At 37.9% G+C, this 21542-nt stretch overlaps 1 protein-coding gene across 8 annotated transcripts; it reads right to left on the bottom strand.

The window, feature by feature from the left end:
• Nucleotides 1–649: 649 nt before the first annotated feature.
• On the bottom strand, nt 650–20518 carry LOC128689682 (endoplasmic reticulum membrane-associated RNA degradation protein-like). 8 transcript variants are annotated; one of them, XM_053778053.2, is made up of 10 exons: nt 19879–20518; nt 19557–19621; nt 19189–19448; nt 15847–16070; nt 14378–14529; nt 14078–14188; nt 13323–13412; nt 6428–6628; nt 5551–5693; nt 650–2212 (listed from the first exon to the last, which is right to left on the bottom strand). In XM_053778053.2, the coding sequence occupies exons 4-10, from the start codon at nt 16016–16018 to the stop codon at nt 784–786; spliced, it is 2298 nt and encodes a 765-aa protein (XP_053634028.2). In that variant the 5' UTR covers nt 16019–16070; nt 19189–19448; nt 19557–19621; nt 19879–20518; the 3' UTR covers nt 650–783. The 8 variants fall into 8 exon arrangements, with proteins under 8 accessions (XP_053634028.2, XP_069940986.1, XP_069940965.1 ...); XM_070084885.1 differs by having other exon boundaries at nt 20246–20518; XM_070084864.1 differs by lacking the exon at nt 19189–19448.
• Nucleotides 20519–21542: the final 1024 nt, after the last annotated feature.

Genomic DNA, 21542 nt, shown 5'->3' with positions numbered 1-21542 from the left:
TAGAGAATGGAGCGAAACAGAATGGCTTCAAGAGTGTATCAGTCTGTAGTGGAAGGAAGGCGGGGTAGGGGTCAGCCTAGGAAAGGTTGGAGGGAGGGGGTAAAGGAGGTTGTGTGTGCGAGGGGCTTGGACTTCCAGCAGGCATGTGTGAGCGTGTTTGATAGGAGTGAATGGAGACAAATGGTTTTTAATACTTGATGTGCTGTTGGAGTGTGAGCAAAGTAACATTTATGAAGGGATTCAGGGAAACTGGCAGGCCGGACTTGAGTCCTGGAGATGGGAAGTACAGTGTCTGCACTCTGAAGGAGGGGTGTTAATGTTGCAGTTTAAAAACTGTAGTGTAAAGCACCCTTCTGGCAAGACAGTGATGGAGTGAATGATGGTGAAAGTTTTTCTTTTTCGGGCCACCCTGTCTTTGTGGGAATCGGCCAGTGTGTTAATAAAAAAAAAAGAATTGTATAAGAATACTGAAAAGTTGTAGTCAAACAAGACACACGCTTGATAAAGCATACTGTGCATGCAAAATGCTATCCTTAGTTTCCAAGTGCTGCTTGTGACTTTGTCTACTACAGACTATAAATTAAAAACATTTTATCTATTCCTACTTACTTACAGAGAAGGGGGTTGAGGGGACAAGTCAAACACAGAAAACTTCCTTATATTTATCCTCACCTTATACACACACACTGAATTTGAAGTGAACAGAATATTCCATATTAATAATTTCATTACTTGACTTACATAAAATGGTTTAAATTACATTATTTTACAGAACAATAATTTTTAAGAAGAAAAATATTGTCTCAGAGTCTCAATATTTCTGAGAGAGTTTGATGCTGCTTCATCCCAATGATTAGCATTAAGATCTGTTTGTGATACAATATTCTCCTGAACCTTGAGCATCAATTTAAACATTTTAATTAGATTATTAAAACATGGCTTACTAAGCTCAGAAACTTTATTTACTGAGAAAAATACCATATATATTATTTGAAGGGTGAAATAAATATTAAGTATTATCACTGGAATGGCATTTAATTGTCTACGATACGTTTCCCTCTGCCTTGATCGTAGTTTTTTGTCAATATATTGTGAATATTTGATGGAAAGATTTTTACAAATGTTGTCAAGAGCTGAGTGAACATTTGAAGCAATTCTCTGAAGAATAGATACAATTTCAAGTTCTGGCTTTGGTCTGTACAGGACTTCATAATTGACATTGCAAATCTGGGAAGAGAAATCTTTAATATTATTTAGGCCTTTGATCTCATGTGTATTGCCAAGAGAAGAAATAGATACTATCTCTGGCAGCTCTAAATTGTTCCAACCTTCCCAATTATCATAGCCTAGCTCATCAGCATCTACTTTCTTCCACGTTAACCAGTCCTTTAGCTGAGATGCTGAAGAAACTAGTTTATTGTGAAGTATGGCAGTTGGATGGTAAATGCTTTTATACTTTTCAATACCGTCACTTAACACTGCTAAAAGATCATTCAAGTTTTCTGATGTTTCAGTTATAGAAATAAAATCAAATAAGCCATTAATGCAATCCTTAATTTTATGATTACCTGCAACACTTTTGATATATATTTGTTTCAAATCACAGCACATAATGCCCATTCCTGGATCTAAAAAATGAACATAGTCAGCATTACATTGACTACAGTGCTTGTTTTTATTGCAAATACATATACCTTGCAATTTTGACCTCCAGTTGCCAAGTGATAACACAAGGATACAGAGGCACAGTGTATGTTGAGCTATTTCCTGAGGGAATTCTTTCAGTCTGACCTCACCATGGCTTATTCTATCTCGCACACGAGGACCCTGTACAAAATTCAAAAGATCATGAAGTGCTTCATTAAGCTTTTTGCCAATAAAAAGTAATATATGATTATTACTTGACAACTTTCTTGCTTCAGTAGATGTATATGAAGGAATTTCATGTTTGAAATAGATATCAGTGTTATTCCTAGTATTTTCCTCCAATACATTATGAGTGGACTGTTCTGCACTCTGATCATCGTTTACAAGATCTACAGAATCACAGATTCCTTCATTAATACAAGGTTCAAGAATTTCATCCAAAGTGGTATATAATGTTGAATTTTCCGCAGTTAAAACTCGTTCTGAGACTTCATTAGTATGAGCAAATAAGCATCGCAGAGAACACTCCAACATTGGCAGAAGTGCTGTTACACTCAAGCCCCACCTAGAGATATAGATACAAGAATTATTCTTAGATTATCTTACAGTATAGTGTATTTTGTAACAAATAGTATCTGATTAATTTTACATAGTTTGCTCATTAAAGAGTCGTATTTTAATAATCCACTTATAAAGTACAGTACCTCTATATAACAAGTTTAGCTGCAATGGCCTCCTTAAAATAGTCTATTGAACAAGCTTTCAATAATCTGTCACAGAACTTTCTTTGACTTCTTGGCAGTGATGCAACGGCCAGCTGGCCGTCCTAATATGCACTGTAAATCCTTCCTCAGTGAGTGCCACATCTTTAATGCAACATACCACAATGATCCATCAATCTGATATCCTATCCTTGCTGTCTTACTTGCATACTCCTAACCTGGGAAATTCAATGGAGTGGTTGGTGTTATTATTTAAGAAATGTATGGAAGAGGGTAAGGTACCTAGGGATTGACAGACAGCATGCATTGTTCCTTTGTATGAAGGCAAAGGGATAAAAAAAAAGTGCAAAAACTATAGGGGAATAAGTCTGTTGAGTATACTTGGTAAAGTGTATAGTGGAGTTATTATTGAAAGAATTAAGAGTAAGACGGAGAGTAGGATAGCAAATGAACAAGGAGGCTTTAGGAAAGGTAGGGGGTGTGTAGACCAAGTGTTTACAGTGAAACATATAGGTGAACAGTATTTAGATAAGTGTAAAGAGGTTTTTGTGGCATTTACGGATTTGGAAAAGGCATATGACAGGGTAGATAGGGGGGCAATGTGTCAGATGTTGTAGGTGTATGGTATAGGAGGTAGGTTACTGAAAGCAGAGAAGAGTTTTTACAAGGATAGTGAGGCTCAGGTTAGAGTATGTAGGAGAGAGGGAGATTATTTCCACGTAAAAGTAGGCCTTAGACAAGGATGTGTGATGTCACCGTGGTTGTTCAATATATTTATAGATGGGGTTGTAAGAGAAGTGAATGCGAGGGTCTTGGCAAGAGGCGTGGAGTTAAAAGATAAAGAATCAAACACAAAGTGGGAGTTGTCACAGTTGCTCTTTGCTGATGACACTGTGCTTTTGGGAGATTCTAAAGAGAAGTTGCAGAGGTTGGTGGATGAATTTGGTAGGGTATGTAAGAGAAGAAAATTAAAAGTGAATATAGGAAAGAGTAAGGTTATGAGGATAACAAAAAGATTAGGTGGTGAAAGATTGGATATCAAATTGGAGGGAGAGAGTATGGAGGAGGTGAATGTATTCAGATATTTAGGAGTGGACATGTCAGCAGATGGGTCTATGAAGGAGGAAGTGAATCATAGAATTGATGAGTGGAAAAGGGTGAATGGTGCACTTAGGAGTCTGTGGAGACAAAGGACTTTATCTGTGGAAGCAAAGTGGGGAATGTATGAGAGTATAGTTGTACCAACAGTCTTGTATGGGTGTGTAGCATGGGTGATGAATGTTGTAACGAGGAGAAGGCTGGAGGCAGTGGAGATGTCATGTCTGAGGGCAATGTGTGGTGTGAATATAATGCAGAGAATTCGTAGTTTGGAAATTAGGAGAAGGTGTGGGATTACCAAAACTATTGTCCAGAGGGCTGAGGAGGGGTTGAGGTGGTTCGGACATGTAGAAAGAATGGATCAAAACAGAATGACTTTGAGAGTGTATAAATCTGTAGTGGAGGGAAGGCAAGGTAGGGGTCAGCCTAGAAAGGGTTGGAGGGAAGGGGTAAAGGAGGTTTTGTGTGTGAGGGGCTTGGACTTCCAGCAAGCGTGCATGAGTGTATTTGATAAGAGTGAATGGAGATGAATGGTTTTTAATACTTGACGTGCTGTTGGAGTGTGAGCAAAGTAACATATATGAAGGGATTCAGGGAAATTGGCAGGCTGGACTTGAGTCCTGGAGATGGGAAGTACAGTGTCTACACTCTGAAGGAGGGGTGTTAATGTTGAAGTTTTATAACTAGCGTAAAGCACCCCTCTGGCAAGACAGTGATGGAGTGAATGATGATGAAAGTTTTTCTTTTTCGGGCCACCCTGCCTTGGCGGTAATTGGCTGATGTGTTAATAAATAATAATAATTTTTTGGAAGAATCACTTCTCTGCTATGGACCTGTTCATTTTCTTTATTATTTCCAATGGCATTCAGATTGTATCAGTACTGTTGCAAACAATGATGATTTCATGTCCTCTGCTATAGTAATATATGCTGCTATTTTTCCTTGTCAAATCCTCCTAGAATAACTACAGTACTACTGTCAGTTAATACAGCATACATTGTGGAATTACATATATATTTTTTTCTCACAATCATTATCTACCTTGTTTCATAATCTACTGTAGCCCCAGACTTTCAAAGTATGGTGCAAGTGACCCAGCCTTTACTAGATAAGAGACTTTACCAGATACTGTCTCCCCCTCCCCAATAGCCAACTAAATCAAAGTTTCACTGTATAAACAATAATATGGGCTCTTCTAAAATAAGAGCAACTTACAACAGCTGGTAGACAGCAACCACCCAGGGAGGTACTACCATCCTGCCAAGTGAGTGTAAAACGGAAGCTCATAATTGTTTTACATGATGGTAGGATTGCCGGTGTCTTTTTTCTGTCTCACAAACATGCAAGGTTTCAGGTATGTCTTGCTATTTCTTCTTACACCCAGGTCACACTACACATGCATGTACAAGCATATACGTATATACGCACCCCTCTGGGTTTTCTTCTATTTTTCTTACTAGTTCTTGTCCTTGTTTATTTCCTCTTATCACTATGAAGAAGTGGAACAGAATTCTTCCTCCTTAAGCCATGCATGTTGTAAGAGGCGATTAAAATGCCAGGAGCAAGGGGTTAGTAACCCCTTCTCCTGTATGTATTACTAAATGTAAAGGGAGAAACTTTCGTTTTTTCCTTTTGGGACACCCTGGTTTGGTGGGATAAGGCTGGTTTGTTGAAAGAAGAACCTTACATGAAGGAAGGTTACCAATGGAAAAGAGCTATTATAGGATGCAGATACATGTACAAATTTTAAATTTTGCCAGAATTATAGTCTTAAAAATATCCAGATACTGTACTTGTTTTTACAAGACTTTTAAATACAAATATTTTTGCCCTGCACATAATTCTAATACAGTGGACCCCCGCTTAACGATCACGTGTATGTACGTATTGTACGTGTATGTTTGGGGGTCTGAAATGGACTAACCTACTTCACAATATTCCTTATGGGAACAAATTCGGTCAGTACTGGCACCTGAACATACTTCTGGAATGAAAAAATATCGTTAACCGGGGGTCCACTGTATAGGCAGAAAAAATTAATATCGATGCTAGCTGTACATTGTACATTTGTACATCACCTTACCTTTTCTCCGCTAACAGATCAAGTGCCTTCATCCACACTGGAATCATAATAGTTGGAACAAGAGGAGATTTAGTTATCACCTCTTCCATTACTGGTCTTGGTGGGATGTCAACCTTTTCAAATACACTCATTGGACAACATGCCTAAAAGTGTGCAAATATTATTATCAATATCATACAGTACATTATTTGAAGTGCTAAAAGATTTCTGTATACGTCTGACATAAAAATTCAGTATATAATTACATAGGAACAACAAGTGAATGGAGAAAAAAGAAACATACGTACATAGAAAAGGTTATTTATATAAATGAATGTATGCAACATTCTCACCCCTCCTTCAGTGCCTGCACTCTGAAGGACGGGGGTAGGAATGTTGCAGTCAGAGTATAATCTGAACTGTGATGTCAGCACATTTCTGACTGAACAGTGAATTAATGAATGATGGCAAATATGTTACCTTCTTTAGGTCACCCTGGCTTGGAAGGAGATGGTCATTTAGATAAAAAAAAATATAGTTATAGGAGGACAAATTCATTTAAAGATCAGAGAGGTGCCAGTACAAAAGTTTTTGTTAAACAGGTAGAGGTTTTTAAAAGAAAACTGGCCTATTACTTGCTCGAGTTACCTGGTCAGAAAGGTTGTGATGGTTTTGTAGGCCTGCAGGCCACTATCAGCCACTGTCCTGTTGATCAGGCAATCAACAAGGAAATCTGATCCTCCAGCAAAGCTGTGAGGGCAGAACTCTTGAAACCAGCCACAGGTAAAACACAAGCTATTTCCTATGAAGTCATTGTGGACTCAAGAAGAAAACACATTACCAATCATTGCCCCTTTCATATCTTAAAGTTGAGAATCTATGAGTGAAATACTCTTACCTCTTTGAATGATACAAATGGTCTACAGGGAACATTAGTAACACTGCAGTCTTTGAGCCATCTGCCACAGTCAGCAAGAATAATGATGAGGGTAGCAACAAATGCTGGATTTGCTTCACAGGGGCTAAGGAAGCCATGCCATGCAATGTTGCGGAGATTTATGCCCAACACAGAACCCAGTAATATCCTCAGCAGCTGAACCTGGCAGGGCGATACAAAGACACACTCAGCATTATCTGCTCTCTGGCTAGTCCACAGATATCATGATTCTAATAAAATATTAAGGTAGCATTTGACTAATAATTCTCCTATTCATCCATTTATACATGTGATGAATGGTTTAAAAAACCAACAAGTTGAAGATTCAAACACTTATGCAACATATGGGAATCTTTATTGAGAAAATGTTTTGCAACACAGTGGCTTCATCAGTCCAATACAAAGGAGAAAGGTGTAAGGAGAGGAGGAGTTTGAGGTAATCAGTCCTTCAGCCTGGAGTCGATGTGTTCAGTCCGTCAATCTTGTAGAATGTACAGCATAGAGTTGTAGACATGGCTTATATGCTGTAGTCAGGTGAGGTGGAGCAGTAGAAGGCAGGGTCATAGTGGAACCATCCACAAGTCTAAGTAGGTCTTTGTCCAAAGGTTGGACAAGTTTTGAAGAATTCTTTGTATCAAAATCCCATGATGCTGCAGTGTCTGACAGATGTGATAAATGGTTTAAAAAAACGACAAGTTGAAGATTGAGACACTTATGCAACATATGGGAATCTTTATTGAGGAAACATTTTGCCACACAGTGGCTTCATCAGTCTCGATACAAAGAATTCTTCAAAACTTATCCAACCTTTGGACGAAGACCTACTTATACTTGTGGATGGTTCCACTATGACCCCGCCTCCTACTGCTTTGCCTCACCTGACTATGGTATATAAGCCATGTCTACGGCCCTATGATGTACATTCTACAAGATTGATGGACTGAACACATCGACTCCAGGCTGAGGGACTGATTACCTTAGTCTTCTCTCCTTACAACTTTCTGCTTTGTATTAAACTGATGAAGCCACTGTGTGGCGAAACATTTCCTCAATAAAGATTCCCATATGTTACATAAGTGTCTCAGTCTTCATCCATTTATACAGCCTCTCCTCACTTAACGATAGAGTTCCATTCCGAAGACCACATCAGTAAACAAATTTGTCACTAAGTGAGGAGCATACTATAATGGTAGTGGGTTTGTGTCAACCATCTTTGATATTATTTTAATGTCACCTTTGCACCATCTGTAACATTTCTGGTATATTTTTAAATGTTTATACAGTAGTGTATTGTATATTGTAATAAACAGAATAGAGGAAATCAGTTGTATTAGAGTGGAACCCTGACTTATGAGTGTCCCAACGTACAAGTTTTTTGAGATGCAAGCCGTCGCTCGGTCGATTTCTTGCTCTGAGTTACGAGCCAACATCTGAGTTACAAGCCAGCTCCCCTCATTTCCCCCTCAAACCAAAACCTGCACACCTTGCTTCTTTATCTATATTTTCATGCTTTAATTCCATGGGAATCATCCTCTTTTTCTTCTCAGTATTGTCCTTTACACTTACTTTCTTAGGACCTATGCTTAGAAAAATTAAAGTTTGCAAAATGACTGCAAAAAATGTAAGCAAAGCATGAGAGAAATACTCCCACACAGTGATATAAAGTGCACTGGTGGCATTCTGAAGCTCTCATTATTATTATTATTATTATTATTACATATGTATTATTATTATTATTACATATGTATTATTATTATTATTATTATTATTATTATTCAAATATCAATAATAATGAGTGAGTTTCAGTTCCTTAAATTAATAATAATATTTTTATTATTTATTATCACACTGGCCGATTCCCACCAAGGCAGGGTGGCCCGAAAAAGAAAAACTTTCACCATCATTCGCTCCATCACTGTCTTGCCAGAAGGGTGCTTTACACTACAGTTTTTAAACTGCAACATTAACACCCCTCCTTCAGAGTGCAGGCACTGTACTTCCCATCTCCAGGACTCAAGTCCGGCCTGCCGGTTTCCCTGAATCCCTTCATAAATGTTACTTTGCTCACACTCCAACAGCACGTCAAGTATTAAAAACCATTTGTCTCCATTCACTCCTATCAAACACGCTCACGCATGCCTGCTGGAAGTCCAAGCCCCTTGCACACAAAACCTCCTTTACCCCCTCCCTCCAACCCTTCCTAGGCCGACCCCCTACCCCGCCTTCCTTCCACTACAGACTGATACACTCTTGAAGTCATTCTGTTTCGCTCCATTCTCTCTACATGTCCGAACCACCTCAACAACCCTTCCTCAGCCCTCTGGACAACAGTTTTGGTAATCCCGCACCTCCTCCTAACTTCCAAACTACGAATTCTCTGCATTATATTCACACCACACATTGCCCTCAGACATGACATCTCCACTGCCTCCAGCCTTCTCCTCGCTGCAACATTCATCACCCACGCTTCACACCCATATAAGAGCGTTGGTAAAACTATACTCTCATACATTCCCCTCTTTGCCTCCAAGGACAAAGTTCTTTGTCTCCACAGACTCCTAAGTGCACCACTCACTCTTTTTCCCTCATCAATTCTATGATTCACCTCATCTTTCATAGACCCATCCGCTGACACGTCCACTCCCAAATATCTGAATACATTCACCTCCTCCATACTCTCTCCCTCCAATCTGATATCCAATCTTTCATCACCTAATCTTTTTGTTATCCTCATAACCTTACTCTTTCCTGTATTCACCTTTAATTTTCTTCTTTTGCACACCCTACCAAATTCATCCACCAATCTCTGCAGCTTCTCTTCAGAATCTCCCAATAGTAATAGTAATAGTAATAGTAATAGTAAGAAAAAATTTTGGAGTGAGTTAAACAAGTTAAGAAAGCCTAGGGAAAATATGGATTTGTCAGTTAAAAACAGAGTAGGGGAGTTAGTAGATGGGGAGATGGAGGTATTGGGAAGATGGCGAGAATATTTTGAGGAACTTTTAAATGTTAAGGAAGAAACAGAAGCAGTAATTTCATGCACTGGTCAGGGAGGTATACCATCTTTTAGGAGTGAAGAAGAGCAGAATGTAAGTGTGGGGGAGGTACGTGAGGCATTACGTAAAATGAAAGGGGGTAAAGCAGCTGGAACTGATGGGATCATGACAGAAATGTTAAAAGCAGGGGGGGATATAGTGTTGGAGTGGTTGGTACTTTTGTTTAATAAATGTATGAAAGAGGGGAAGGTACCTAGGGATTGGCGGAGAGCATGTATAGTCCCTTTATATAAAGGGAAAGGGGACAAAAGAGACTGTAAAAATTATAGAGGAATAAGCTTACTGAGTATACCAGGAAAAGTGTACGGTAGGGTTATAATTGAAAGAATTAGAGGTAAGACAGAATGTAGGATTGCGGATGAGCAAGGAGGTTTCAGAGTGGGTAGGGGATGTGTAGATCAAGTGTTTACATTGAAGCATATATGTGAACAGTATTTAGATAAAGGTAGGGAAGTTTTTATTGCATTTATGGATTTAGAAAAGGCATATGATAGAGTGGATAGAGGAACAATGTATCAGATGTTGCAAGTATATGGAATAGGTGGTAAGTTATTAAATGCTGTAAAGAGTTTTTATGAGGATAGTGAGGCTCAGGTTAGGGTGTGTAGAAGAGAGGGAGACTACTTCCCGGTAAAGTAGGTCTTAGACAGGGATGTGTAATGTCACCATGGTTGTTTAATATATTTATAGATGGGGTTGTAAAGGAAGTAAATGCTAGGGTGTTCGGGAGAGGGGTGGGATTAAATTTTGGGGAATCAAATTCAAAATGGGAATTGACACAGTTACTTTTTGCTGATGATACTGTGCTTATGGGAGATTCTAAAGAAAAATTGCAAAGGTTAGTGGATGAGTTTGGGAATGTGTGTAAAGGTAGAAAGTTGAAAGTGAACATAGAAAAGAGTAAGGTGATGAGGGTGTCAAATGATTTAGATAAAGAAAAATTGGATATCAAATTGGGGAGGAGGAGTATGGAAGAAGTGAATGTTTTCAGATACTTGGGAGTTGACGTGTCGGCGGATGGATTTATGAAGGATGAGGTTAATCATAGAATTGATGAGGGAAAAAAGGTGAGTGGTGCGTTGAGGTATATGTGGAGTCAAAAAACGTTATCTATGGAGGCAAAGAAGGGAATGTATGAAAGTATAGTAGTACCAACACTCTTATATGGGTGTGAAGCTTGGGTGGTAAATGCAGCAGCGAGGAGACGGTTGGAGGCAGTGGAGATGTCCTGTTTAAGGGCAATGTGTGGTGTAAATATTATGCAGAAAATTCGGAGTGTGGAAATTAGGAGAAGGTGTGGAGTTAATAAAAGTATTAGTCAGAGGGCAGAAGAGGGGTTGTTGAGGTGGTTTGGTCATTTAGAGAGAATGGATCAAAGTAGAATGACATGGAAAGCATATAAATCTATAGGGGAAGGAAGGCGGGGTAGGGGTCGTCCTCGAAAGGGTTGGAGAGAGGGGGTAAAGGAGGTTTTGTGGGCAAGGGGCTTGGACTTCCAGCAAGCGTGCGTGAGCGTGTTAGATAGGAGTGAATGGAGACGAATGGTACTTGGGACCTGACGATCTGTTGGAGTGTGAGCAGGGTAATATTTAGTGAAGGGATTCAGGGAAACCGGTTATTTTCATATAGTCAGACTTGAGTCCTGGAAATGGGAAGTACAACGCCTGCACTTTAAAGGAGGGGTTTGGGATATTGGCAGTTTGGAGGGATATGTTGTGTATCTTTATATGTGTATGCTTCTAGACTGTTGTATTCTGAGCACCTCTGCAAAAACAGTGATAATGTGCGAGTGTGGTGAAAGTGTTGAATGATGATGAAAGTATTTTCTTTTTGGGGATTTTCTTTCTTTTTTGGGTCACCCTGCCTCGGTGGGAGACGGCCGACTTGTTGAAAAAAAAAAAAAAAAAAAAAAAAAATAGTAATAATAATAATAATAATAACAATAATATAAGAATAATAATAATAAAAATAATAATAATAATACATACATAATACGTAATAATAATTCAGAATGCTGCCACTAGTTGGTGCAGCCGATGGCAAAACATCCGGTAAGGAGTCCACATGTTTACATCGCTGTGGGAGCATTTCTCTCGTGCTTGCTTGCATTTTTTTACGGTTATTTGGCCAAATTTCTTTTTTCTAACCATTGGTCCTAAGAAAATAAGTGCAAAGGACAGTGCTGAGTAGAAAAAGAGGATGATTTCCATGGAATTAAAGTAAATTGTACCAGTTAAGTTTAGCAATCAAACAAAACAAATTGTATCATCACTCATCATATTATGGCCTATTTTATTCATTCTATTGTATATATCATGTTTCTCTGTTAATCATATTGTTTATTATGTCATATTAGATGAAATGTGATTGATAAATAAGCCTAGAGTTGTTATATTGAAACATTTTGTCCTGCCGCTGGGACGGATTAATGGCATTTCAATTAATTTAAATGAGGAAAGTTGATTTGATATATGAGTAAATTGATTATGAGCAAGGTCATGGAATGGATTAAACTCGTAAGTCAAGGTTCCACTGTACATTATTTAGGTATGCATACTGGTCATAGAGCCTGTCGTAAGTCTGAGTTGTTGGTAAACGAGTATGTCGCTAAATAAGGAGAAGCTGTATTCATTATTTGTTATACAGTATGCATAACTTTCTTTATGCTAAGTGTACAAATACATATTCCATGAGGAAATGGAAGAGAATTCTTCTTCTGTAAGCCATGCATGTCATAAGAGGCAACTAAAATGCTGGGAGCAACGGGTTAGTAACCCTTCTGTTTAAATTACTAAATTTAAAAACAAAAACTTTTTAATTTTTCTTTTTAAGTCACCCTGCCTCTGTGGGATATGGCCAGTGTGTTGATAAAAAAGTGTACAAGTGACATTTTCAGCACATTAGTCAGGAGTAAATGTTGCCTTTGAAGACCCAGTGAGTGTACAAAAGAATGAGGACTTGTGGACCTTAATTAGGCCCCAACAAGACTCCAGAAGGATCATTACTACCCCCAGTCCATGTTTAAATTCATTCATGAAGCCCCTTGTGGCTAGTGTAATGTCTGTTCATTATATCCTTTCCCCTCTCGATGCAACTTAAATCTTACATTATCATGAAATTACAAATTTCAAAGGAGGAGTAATATGATACGAATTCATGCTATATGACCTTCTACCTGTACCCAGGTAGAAGACCAAAGAGCTACTAAAAATTATGTGGACAAATTTTCAGGTTTAATGGAAGAGTATGATTATCTTAATGAATTTATACTGTACTGTCAAGAAAATATATTTATGCTGGAGAGGTACTGAATGAAATACTCTCTATATACATAGTTTCTAGCCATGAGAAATCAGTGGATGGTCAGACAGAATCAAAAGAGAGGGTTACTACACTGATCTACACAAATGAAGACTGCATACACATGCAGCAGTAAAGCCTTTGAGCTCAAGGATGTTAAAATAATCTTTTATTTAAAACGTGGGCCAGAAGGCTGGATTAAACAATACATTGCCAATAATTAGTTTAAAAAATTTTTATTAATAAAGCTAGACAGTATTGTGATCAAAGCTGGGTTTTCTAAAGACTATAAAATGCTACTCCTTAAAAACTACTCTGCTTACCCACCAAGAAAATATTTAGTGTAAGAGAACTGTTTGTGCAGTGTACATTCCACTTAACTATGGCTCACAGATAATGCAGGGGTATTAGATATCTCTTCTAAAATTAATTACTGCCTTGGTGGGAGACTGCCAGCATGTTAAAAAAAATATAGAATTAATAATGATCTTACTGCTTACCCTTGTGTTTCCAAGCAATTCCTTCAATTCTGTTGTAACAAGAAGGTCTCGAAGCAAAAATGGCACTTGTTCCTGTTTCATTAGTACAAGCTGAAAGCATACAAATACAATACAGGTCTATATTCATAAAAATATTACAGTCACAGGTATGGTACAAAGGTGAGTAATGAAAATAATATTTTTAAAAAGAATAATAAAAAGTACAAAAAGGTAAATAAGATACTGTACCAATAATTGATTGAACAGGTAGGGTCAAAATCAGAACAAAAAGCAAAAAAATATATAGGTATGCCATGAATTATGCAGTTTCTATATTACTCTGCAGACACAGGAATACAATAATGATAAGATGAAAGCTAAAGATAAAGATTAAAGAGCTGAATTTTTCACAATAAGAAAATCAGTGCACTGTAAGCAATAAAAAAAATAAAAACCAAGTAATGAGACTTGCAGGCCTTCCATCTATCATTCATAATACATCAAGATGCTACAAGTGCTGAATGTAAAAAAATAAATTCAACAGGTAAAATATTAATGCTAATTAAACCAAGCAATAAAATACAACCAGCAAATAATGGTAGTTAAAAAGACAATAATTACTTAAAATATGGAATCTGTAATGGAAGTTGCTGTTACTGAAGTGCCAAATATGTTAAGTTTTACTGTAAATGCATTTATGTAGTATACTATATACCGACACTATATATGTCCATGACGTGAGAGGGGAAAAATATAATATATAATAGAGTATTTACATTTCCTAAAGATCTCTCTGTAATGGCTGTAACAGTAAGCAGAGCAACAAGATGGTCACTGTTGAAACTTCCCTCAGATATTTCCTTCATGCAGGCATCAACTTCAGCCCCCTGGAAAAAAAATAAGAAAAAGATTTATTGCTGACAGCAAAACTATTTCAAACAACAAATTTATCAAATAATAATAAGAAAACTTTATTAAGCTAATTCTTTTGCTTTTTACAATTATTTTTATTATGATTTAATACTACACATGTTTTACTTTCAGAAGTAATTTTCTTATGAAATATGTGTATGTACCTGATGAGTCCATTCCAGATATGGTTGAATGAGTCTTCTGTAGTCATCTTGTGTGAGTTTCATCAATATATTATAGCAGTGAGTGAAGAGTGGAGCTAGCTTGACAACAGCCTCAAAATACCATTTTTTACTTGCATATTCTTCCTCAATACCTGAAAATACATTTCCAAATATACAAATAAAACTAAGGAGTATGAGGATATGAATATATTTAGACATTTAAGAACAGACATGTTGATAGATGGGTGTATGAAAAATGAGGTAAGCCACAGAATATATGATAGGATAAAGGTTGGTGGCGTGTTGTGGCATTTGTGAAAAGAAAGAGGCTTATTTATGAAGGCAAAGAATGTACCAGAGTACACTGCAATAGTACCAATAATTTCATATAGATGTGAGTGAGGAGGAAGAGGCTAGAGGCAATGGAGATGCCATGTTTGAGAGCAATATGGTGTGAGTATTATGCAGAGAATTCAGAAAGTAGATATTAGAATATGGTGAAGAGTTACCAAAGGTATAATTCAGAAAGTTGTGGAGTGGTTACTGAGGTGGTTTGGGCATTTAGAGGATGGAACAAATAGAACGATCAACAAGGTGTTTAAATCTGGGTTGGAAGGAATGTGTGGTAGGGGTCAGTCCAGGAAGTGTTGCAGGGAGATGGTAAAGGAGGTTTTGCAGGGAGATGGTAAAGTTGGTTTTGAGTGTAAGGGGCTTGAGCATCCACCCAGGTGCTCTACCACTGTGTGATTCTCAGAGAACCCACAGTAAAATAAGCAACTGATAAAAAAAAAAAATAGCATAATGAAACAAGATGGACATGTAGTTAGAAAAATATTGTAGGAATAAATAAAAGAGATGAGTCATATTAGAGTTAAAAAGGAATAACAACATGAGTTGGATTAGGAAGACAGCAAGGAACAAGAAAAGGATTTTTTGTATGTAGGAATAATTTCATAGGCTATCATGTATGTATGCTGAAAATGGTCATCTAGTATTGTACAAAAACCAATACTTTTATTACTGTATAAACTACTCAAGACTGCTAGTGTATGGTATTTTATGAAGTACAATTTTCCCTACACTATCCCTATATTATTACATTATCTAACATTTTCAGTGATGGGTGACCAGCAAAGAGATCTGGTTATTCATGGGTTTTCTGGCAGTACATATTCTTCAAACTCTGCTCATGACCCATAAATTTAAAACTAATCATAATATTTCAGATGCCAATATTAACCAGAATAGTGATATACTACAGCCATATGGTTTCTGAAACAAAACAAACTCAAATCTGAAACAAAATTTGCTTTTTAAATGTAGTTTGGTATTATCCAGTTTTTATTTTCACAAGGCCTTTAGCAACCAAAACAGCTCATAAATTTATATAGATGACCGTACTGTAAGGTATATGGCATATCAAATACAGAAATATAATATATAGTACCAACAAAATAGGATCAATGTACCTGACAGAAGTTCCTCAAGTTTCTCCCAAACAATTCCACAGCTCTCTGTGACCCAGATTTGAGAGTCAGAAGAGATTGCCTGATCAGTGCCAACACGCATACTCTCCTGAAGCAGATTTCTCACCTCTGGAGAGAGGAAGCTTCTTTGGCTTTTGATCCATTCCAAGCTCATGGTGGAAAATTTAGAAAACTTTGAGATGCTATGTATGAGGTCCCATTAATATCTGAAAGATAAGTGGATGAATTTCTCAATGGTGTACTGAAAACAAAACTGATTTGTTAGCTTATAATATTTGGTTTCAAGAAGCATAAAGCATTTTTACATATTATCATTCTTCCATGATTTTGGAGAAGTACTGTATTATCAAATTAATGTCATAAATCTGATAACCTCTTTAATCTTTCTGGCAGTGTACATTAGCATTATTATTTTTCATTACATTTAAGAAGAATCGCTAAGCACAGGGTCATACAGTTCGTGGGAAATAGGAGGTAGTGTATATAATGGTATACTGTACCTGCCATATAATACAAAATGGTTACTGGCCTATAGTACGTATAGGCTTTGTAAATGTTACTGTATTCTGTGCATTTATGCCTTCTTTGTTTTTAACCTATGTTTGTATTTATTTTACAAATAAATATGGGACATTTTTAATTAACTGGAAGCATAAGACTGGTAATACAAGACTCTTCGATTAGCTTTTGGCATATGTAGTCAGAATTTTCATTCTCCCCAAAATTACATTAAAAGTTTTGTAGAAATTCATTATTACTAAGTAAAGCAATTTTATAAGGTTTGTATAACTAAAACAAATAGCATTTCAGGTACAGCTCTTTTCTAAAAGTGTATGACAAGTTAGGTGAAGTTCTCTGTTCTGCCAAGATGTATGATGTGTTAAGCAAAGTGTTCCAATTCGTATTTGATACACATCAGAAGCATTTTCTGTATGATATCAGCATCAAAGCAATTTAAAAAATACATTAGAAAAGTGTGAAAAAGTTCATGTTGCACAATGTAAGTTAATTGCCAACTTGAAGTGAGATAAGAGAAAATCATGAAATTACTGTTATTATTGTAATCACTGTTTTCATTCAATGGTATCATTTTCAGCTAACAGCTGAAAAACCCAGGTTCAATCCTGGGTGGGGAAAATATAGATGTCTCCTAGCACTATTGCACCTGTTCACCTAGCAGTAAATAGGTACCTGAGTGTTAACTGACTACTGTATATCACATCCTGGATGGAGGAAAGAACCCCAATGGAAACAAGCCACATTAATTGACTTACTTTGGATGATCCTGGATTACTAACTTTATGAAAATAATGTCTGCTTCTACTCTAATGCTTGTTACCATTGCCTTTAGGTTAGCTTGATATGGTGTCTAGATTTTAAAACTTATGCAAGAGTTGAAATGAACACAACAGTAGAAATTATCTACTGCATTTAAGTGTCATTAACTCCACCTTATCATATTTACATTACATAACATTCTGGTTCCATTTACAGGCATACATTGGTGAAAATTTAATTTAAAATTAACCCATTATAATTGTTGTTATATTCATGAGGAAGTGCCAAGCCCATAAAGGCATCTGTGGAATGTGAGGTAGTCAGGTTTGATCCAAGGAAGAGGAGAGTGGCTTGAATTCCTTGGACCAAGAGTCCTTCACCAACATCAAGACAACCCCCTGAAGGGCTAGGATAACCCTAAATATTTTGTCTGCCTAATTTCCATTGTGTTAAAAGATTGGGTTAATTAGGTGTAACATTTTTGTGTAAGTGGTACATTTACATTTAATTACTATTATGAAATCAGTCATGACAGCTGCCTGGATACCCACAAATACTGTGCATCAATAAATCCTATGAAGATAGGCTGAAAGCACTGAGTCTGCTGTCTCTGGGAAAATGTAGAATTAGGGGAGATATGACTGCAAGTGTACAAATGGAAAACCAAGAATAAATAATGGGGATATAAATAGCACGTTGAAAATATCTATGGCAGAACTCGCAGCAATGAATTGAAGTAGGAAGCATTCAAATTTAGAAAGGATATAGGGAAGTACTGGTTTAGCAGTGGAATTTTAGACGAGTAGAACAAACTTCCAGGTAGCGTCACTGAGGTGAGAACTTCAAGTAGTTTTGTAGGCTGGATGGGTATAAGAGTGGGTGTGAGCTGGAGCAGCCTAGCATGGGCCAGTAGGCCTACTGCAGTGCACTTTCATTTAATATTATCCTCTGAATAAACACAGTATTATAATTATTACTTTCATGGGGAAGCAGTAAACTCATAGGGGTCATTATTATTACATGTATTATTATTATTATCATTGTAGATGAATGGTTCAAAGAACCAACAAGTTGATAAATTAGACACATGTGCAACACTTGGGTATCTTTAATGAGGAAACGTTTTGCCACACAGTGGCTTCATCAGTCCATGTTGTGTACGAAATGGTATATAATACCGACAAGATGAGAGTAAGACACATGTGCAACATCTGGGTATCTTTATTGTAGACGTTTCGCCATCCAGTGGCTTTATCAATACAAATTTTAGGACATAACTTGAAGACAGTAGAACTATGTACAGAAGATGAGGTAATCAGTCCCTCAACGGCTACGACAACTACCTCTACAACTAACCCATCTCTTTGGGAAGGACCTACTTCCACTGGGGAATCCCGCCTACCAGTGAATATGCCCTCGTCTGCTACACCTGACGTTACTATATAAGCGCCAGGATTCTTTCTTCTGCTTCAGAATCTCCACGACTATGGTGCTGTTCGCACCTACTCCTAGGTTGAGGGACTGATTACCTCATCTTCTGTACATAGTTCTACTGTCTTCAAGTTATGTCCTAGAATTTGTATTGATAAAGCCACTGGATGGCGAAACGTCTACAATAAAGATACCCAGATGTTGCACATGTGTCTTACTTTCATCAGTCCATACAAAGGAGAATTGTAAAAAAACAGGAGGAGTTTGAGGAGTTTGTATGGACTGACGAAGCCACTGTGTGGCGAAACGTTTCCTCATTAAGGATACCCACGTGTTTCACATGTGTCTAATTTATCAACTTGTCGGTTCTCTGAACCATTCGTTTACAATCCTGTCTGACACTGTAACTTCTTGGGCTCTTAATACTTGAGATTTCTTCACTTGCCTAACCCTTGGGCATGACCTATTTCTGCATTAGACAAATGTGTTACCACCTACAAGTGCTGCACCTCATCATCTACCTACAGTATATAAGCCACTTCTTCACACATATGCTGTATTCTTTTCAAGATTAATGGACTGATTACATCGACTCAAGGATGAGGGACTGATTACCTCAAACTCCTCCTGTTCTTCACGATTCTCCTTTGTATGGACTGATGAAGCCACTGTGTGGTGAAATGTTTCCTCATTAAAGATACCCAAGTGTTGCACATTTCTAATTTATTATTATTATTATTATATTCATGGGAAATGCTAAACCCCTAGGGGTCATATAGTGCCTGGAGGAATGGAAGGCATTCAGACTCGATTCAAGGAGCCCCTTAACATCATCAAAGAACATCCCTTGAGGTGTCATAGGGATCATGCAGCACCTAGAATACATATAAATACAAAAATTTAATTAGGTACAGGTACACTAAGTACAATTATCATACACTGTATATTACCTAGGATAACCCAAAAAAGTCAGAGTGACTTACCTTTATATTTCTTAATGCTGGTGAAGGTCTTTAGATCAGAGGAACTGGAGCCACCCTCCCATTTCCTGAATTAAAACCAACTGCACAGTATTATTATAATCATAACTAAGCGGTGAACCCACAAGGGTAACCCAGCTGCACAAATAACCCTCACATAGGAAACAAACTTGACAACATTACAGTCAGACTTATACTATTAACTAGTCACAGTTTCAGTCTCCTAGATGACAGTTATTTGTCTATTGTTCCACTCACGGTCGTGTGCCTTTTTTCTTATTTTTTAAACCAAACTGCCTTTTCCCCGAGGTTGTATCGCCCTTACCGGTTGAGCGCTTCATCAAAATGATGGTAATAATGCTCTGAGGTTCCTTCTAATGACGGAGATGTAATGTGTGTGATGGTACAGTGTCACTAGGTGATGTTTATATTAATGTTTGTTGTCAAGGTAATGTTTGTTGTCAGGGTAATGTTTGTTGTGAACATCAAAATGGTATACAATACCGACAGGTTGTTAGGTAAGACATATGCAACAGTTAGACAACTTTATTCCGAAACGTTTCGCCTACACAGTAGGCTTCTTCAGTCGAATACAGAAAGTAGGCAGGAACAGTAGAGATGTGAAGACGATGTAACTGTGTAGGCGAAACGTTTCGGAATAAAGTTGTCTAACTGGTGCATATGTGTCTTACCAGGTAATGTTTGTTGTTAAGGTAATGTTTGTTGTCAAGGTAATATTGACTTCTGCCCAAAATCCTCCGAGAGGTTAGTGGATTTCTTTGTGCTTAAAGCATTTTATAAAGCGTAAATCGCACATTGTAACCTTTGCAAAGAAACAAAAATTGTATTGTATTGTATATGGCGTTGTTGACTTGAATTACTATGGTTGTAAAGGTGTTTTTGTTGTTGGACTTGTTAAGAGCCACCAAAGCTCGAGTCTTACTGAGTTTTGCTTCCCGGGAGTCCGGGGGAAAAAAATATGCTGTCCAAATATGGGCGGGAATTATAAAGGAAGAAAAGTTTCCCCCTGGGAGATAAACGGGAACAAAATGTTCCCAGTTAGGTCAAGTGGCCCCTCCCTCCCTGCCTACACCCATGCAAAGCCAGACGTTCACACATCGGGGCCAGGAGCTAGGACTCGACCCATGCAACCTCAACTAGGTGAGTATACACACAAGTGGCTTCTGGAGTTTAACCTCAACAAGTGTAAAGTTGGGAAGTTTCGGAAAGGACAAAGAAGACCGCAGACGGAGTACAGGCTAAGCGGGGATGGGGGAAAGGTTGCAAACCTCACTCAAGGAGAAGAACCTTCGGATAAGTAAATAACAAAAAGGCACAATACCGTGACTGGAACGATACACAAATAACCCGCACATAAAAGACAGAAGCTTACGACGACGTTTCGGTCCGACTTGGACCATTGACAAAGTCACACTAACAGAGGAGGAGCAGGACGGCTATATATAGGCAGGAAGAGGTGGAGGTAGTAGTAGTGGTAGTAGTAGTGGTAGTAGTAGTAGTAGTAGTAGTACAAGAATTGTATATAATACCGACAGGATGAAATGACACATGCACAACACCCGGGCATCCCCACCGTAGACGTTTCGCCATCCAGCCAGCCACTGGATGGCGAAACGTCCACAACAAAGACAACCAGACGCCGCACATGTGCCTAATTTCATCAGTAGATGTAGTAGAAGAAGAAGAGGTAGTAGTAGTGGTAGAAGTGGGAAATAAGGAAGACGAGCCAGTCAAATACAAAGGAAGGGGAGCACTGCAAGAGAGCTAGAAACCCACAGAGGGAGAGCAAGCACACCGAGGTGCGTGAAAGGGGAAGTGGTGAAATAAAATAAAGAAGGAACAGAAACACGAGACAGGAGAGAGAAAGACAACCCGTGTCTCGTGTTTCTGTTCCTTCTTTATTTTATTTCACCACTTCCCCTTTCACGCACCTCGGTGTGCTTGCTCTCCCTCTGTGGGTTTCTAGCT

The sequence above is a fragment of the Cherax quadricarinatus genome, chromosome 1 (genome assembly GCF_038502225.1).
Source record: "Cherax quadricarinatus isolate ZL_2023a chromosome 1, ASM3850222v1, whole genome shotgun sequence".
Lineage (NCBI taxonomy): Eukaryota > Metazoa > Arthropoda > Malacostraca > Decapoda > Parastacidae > Cherax > Cherax quadricarinatus.
This window is presented reverse-complemented; position numbering and strand designations above follow the sequence as displayed.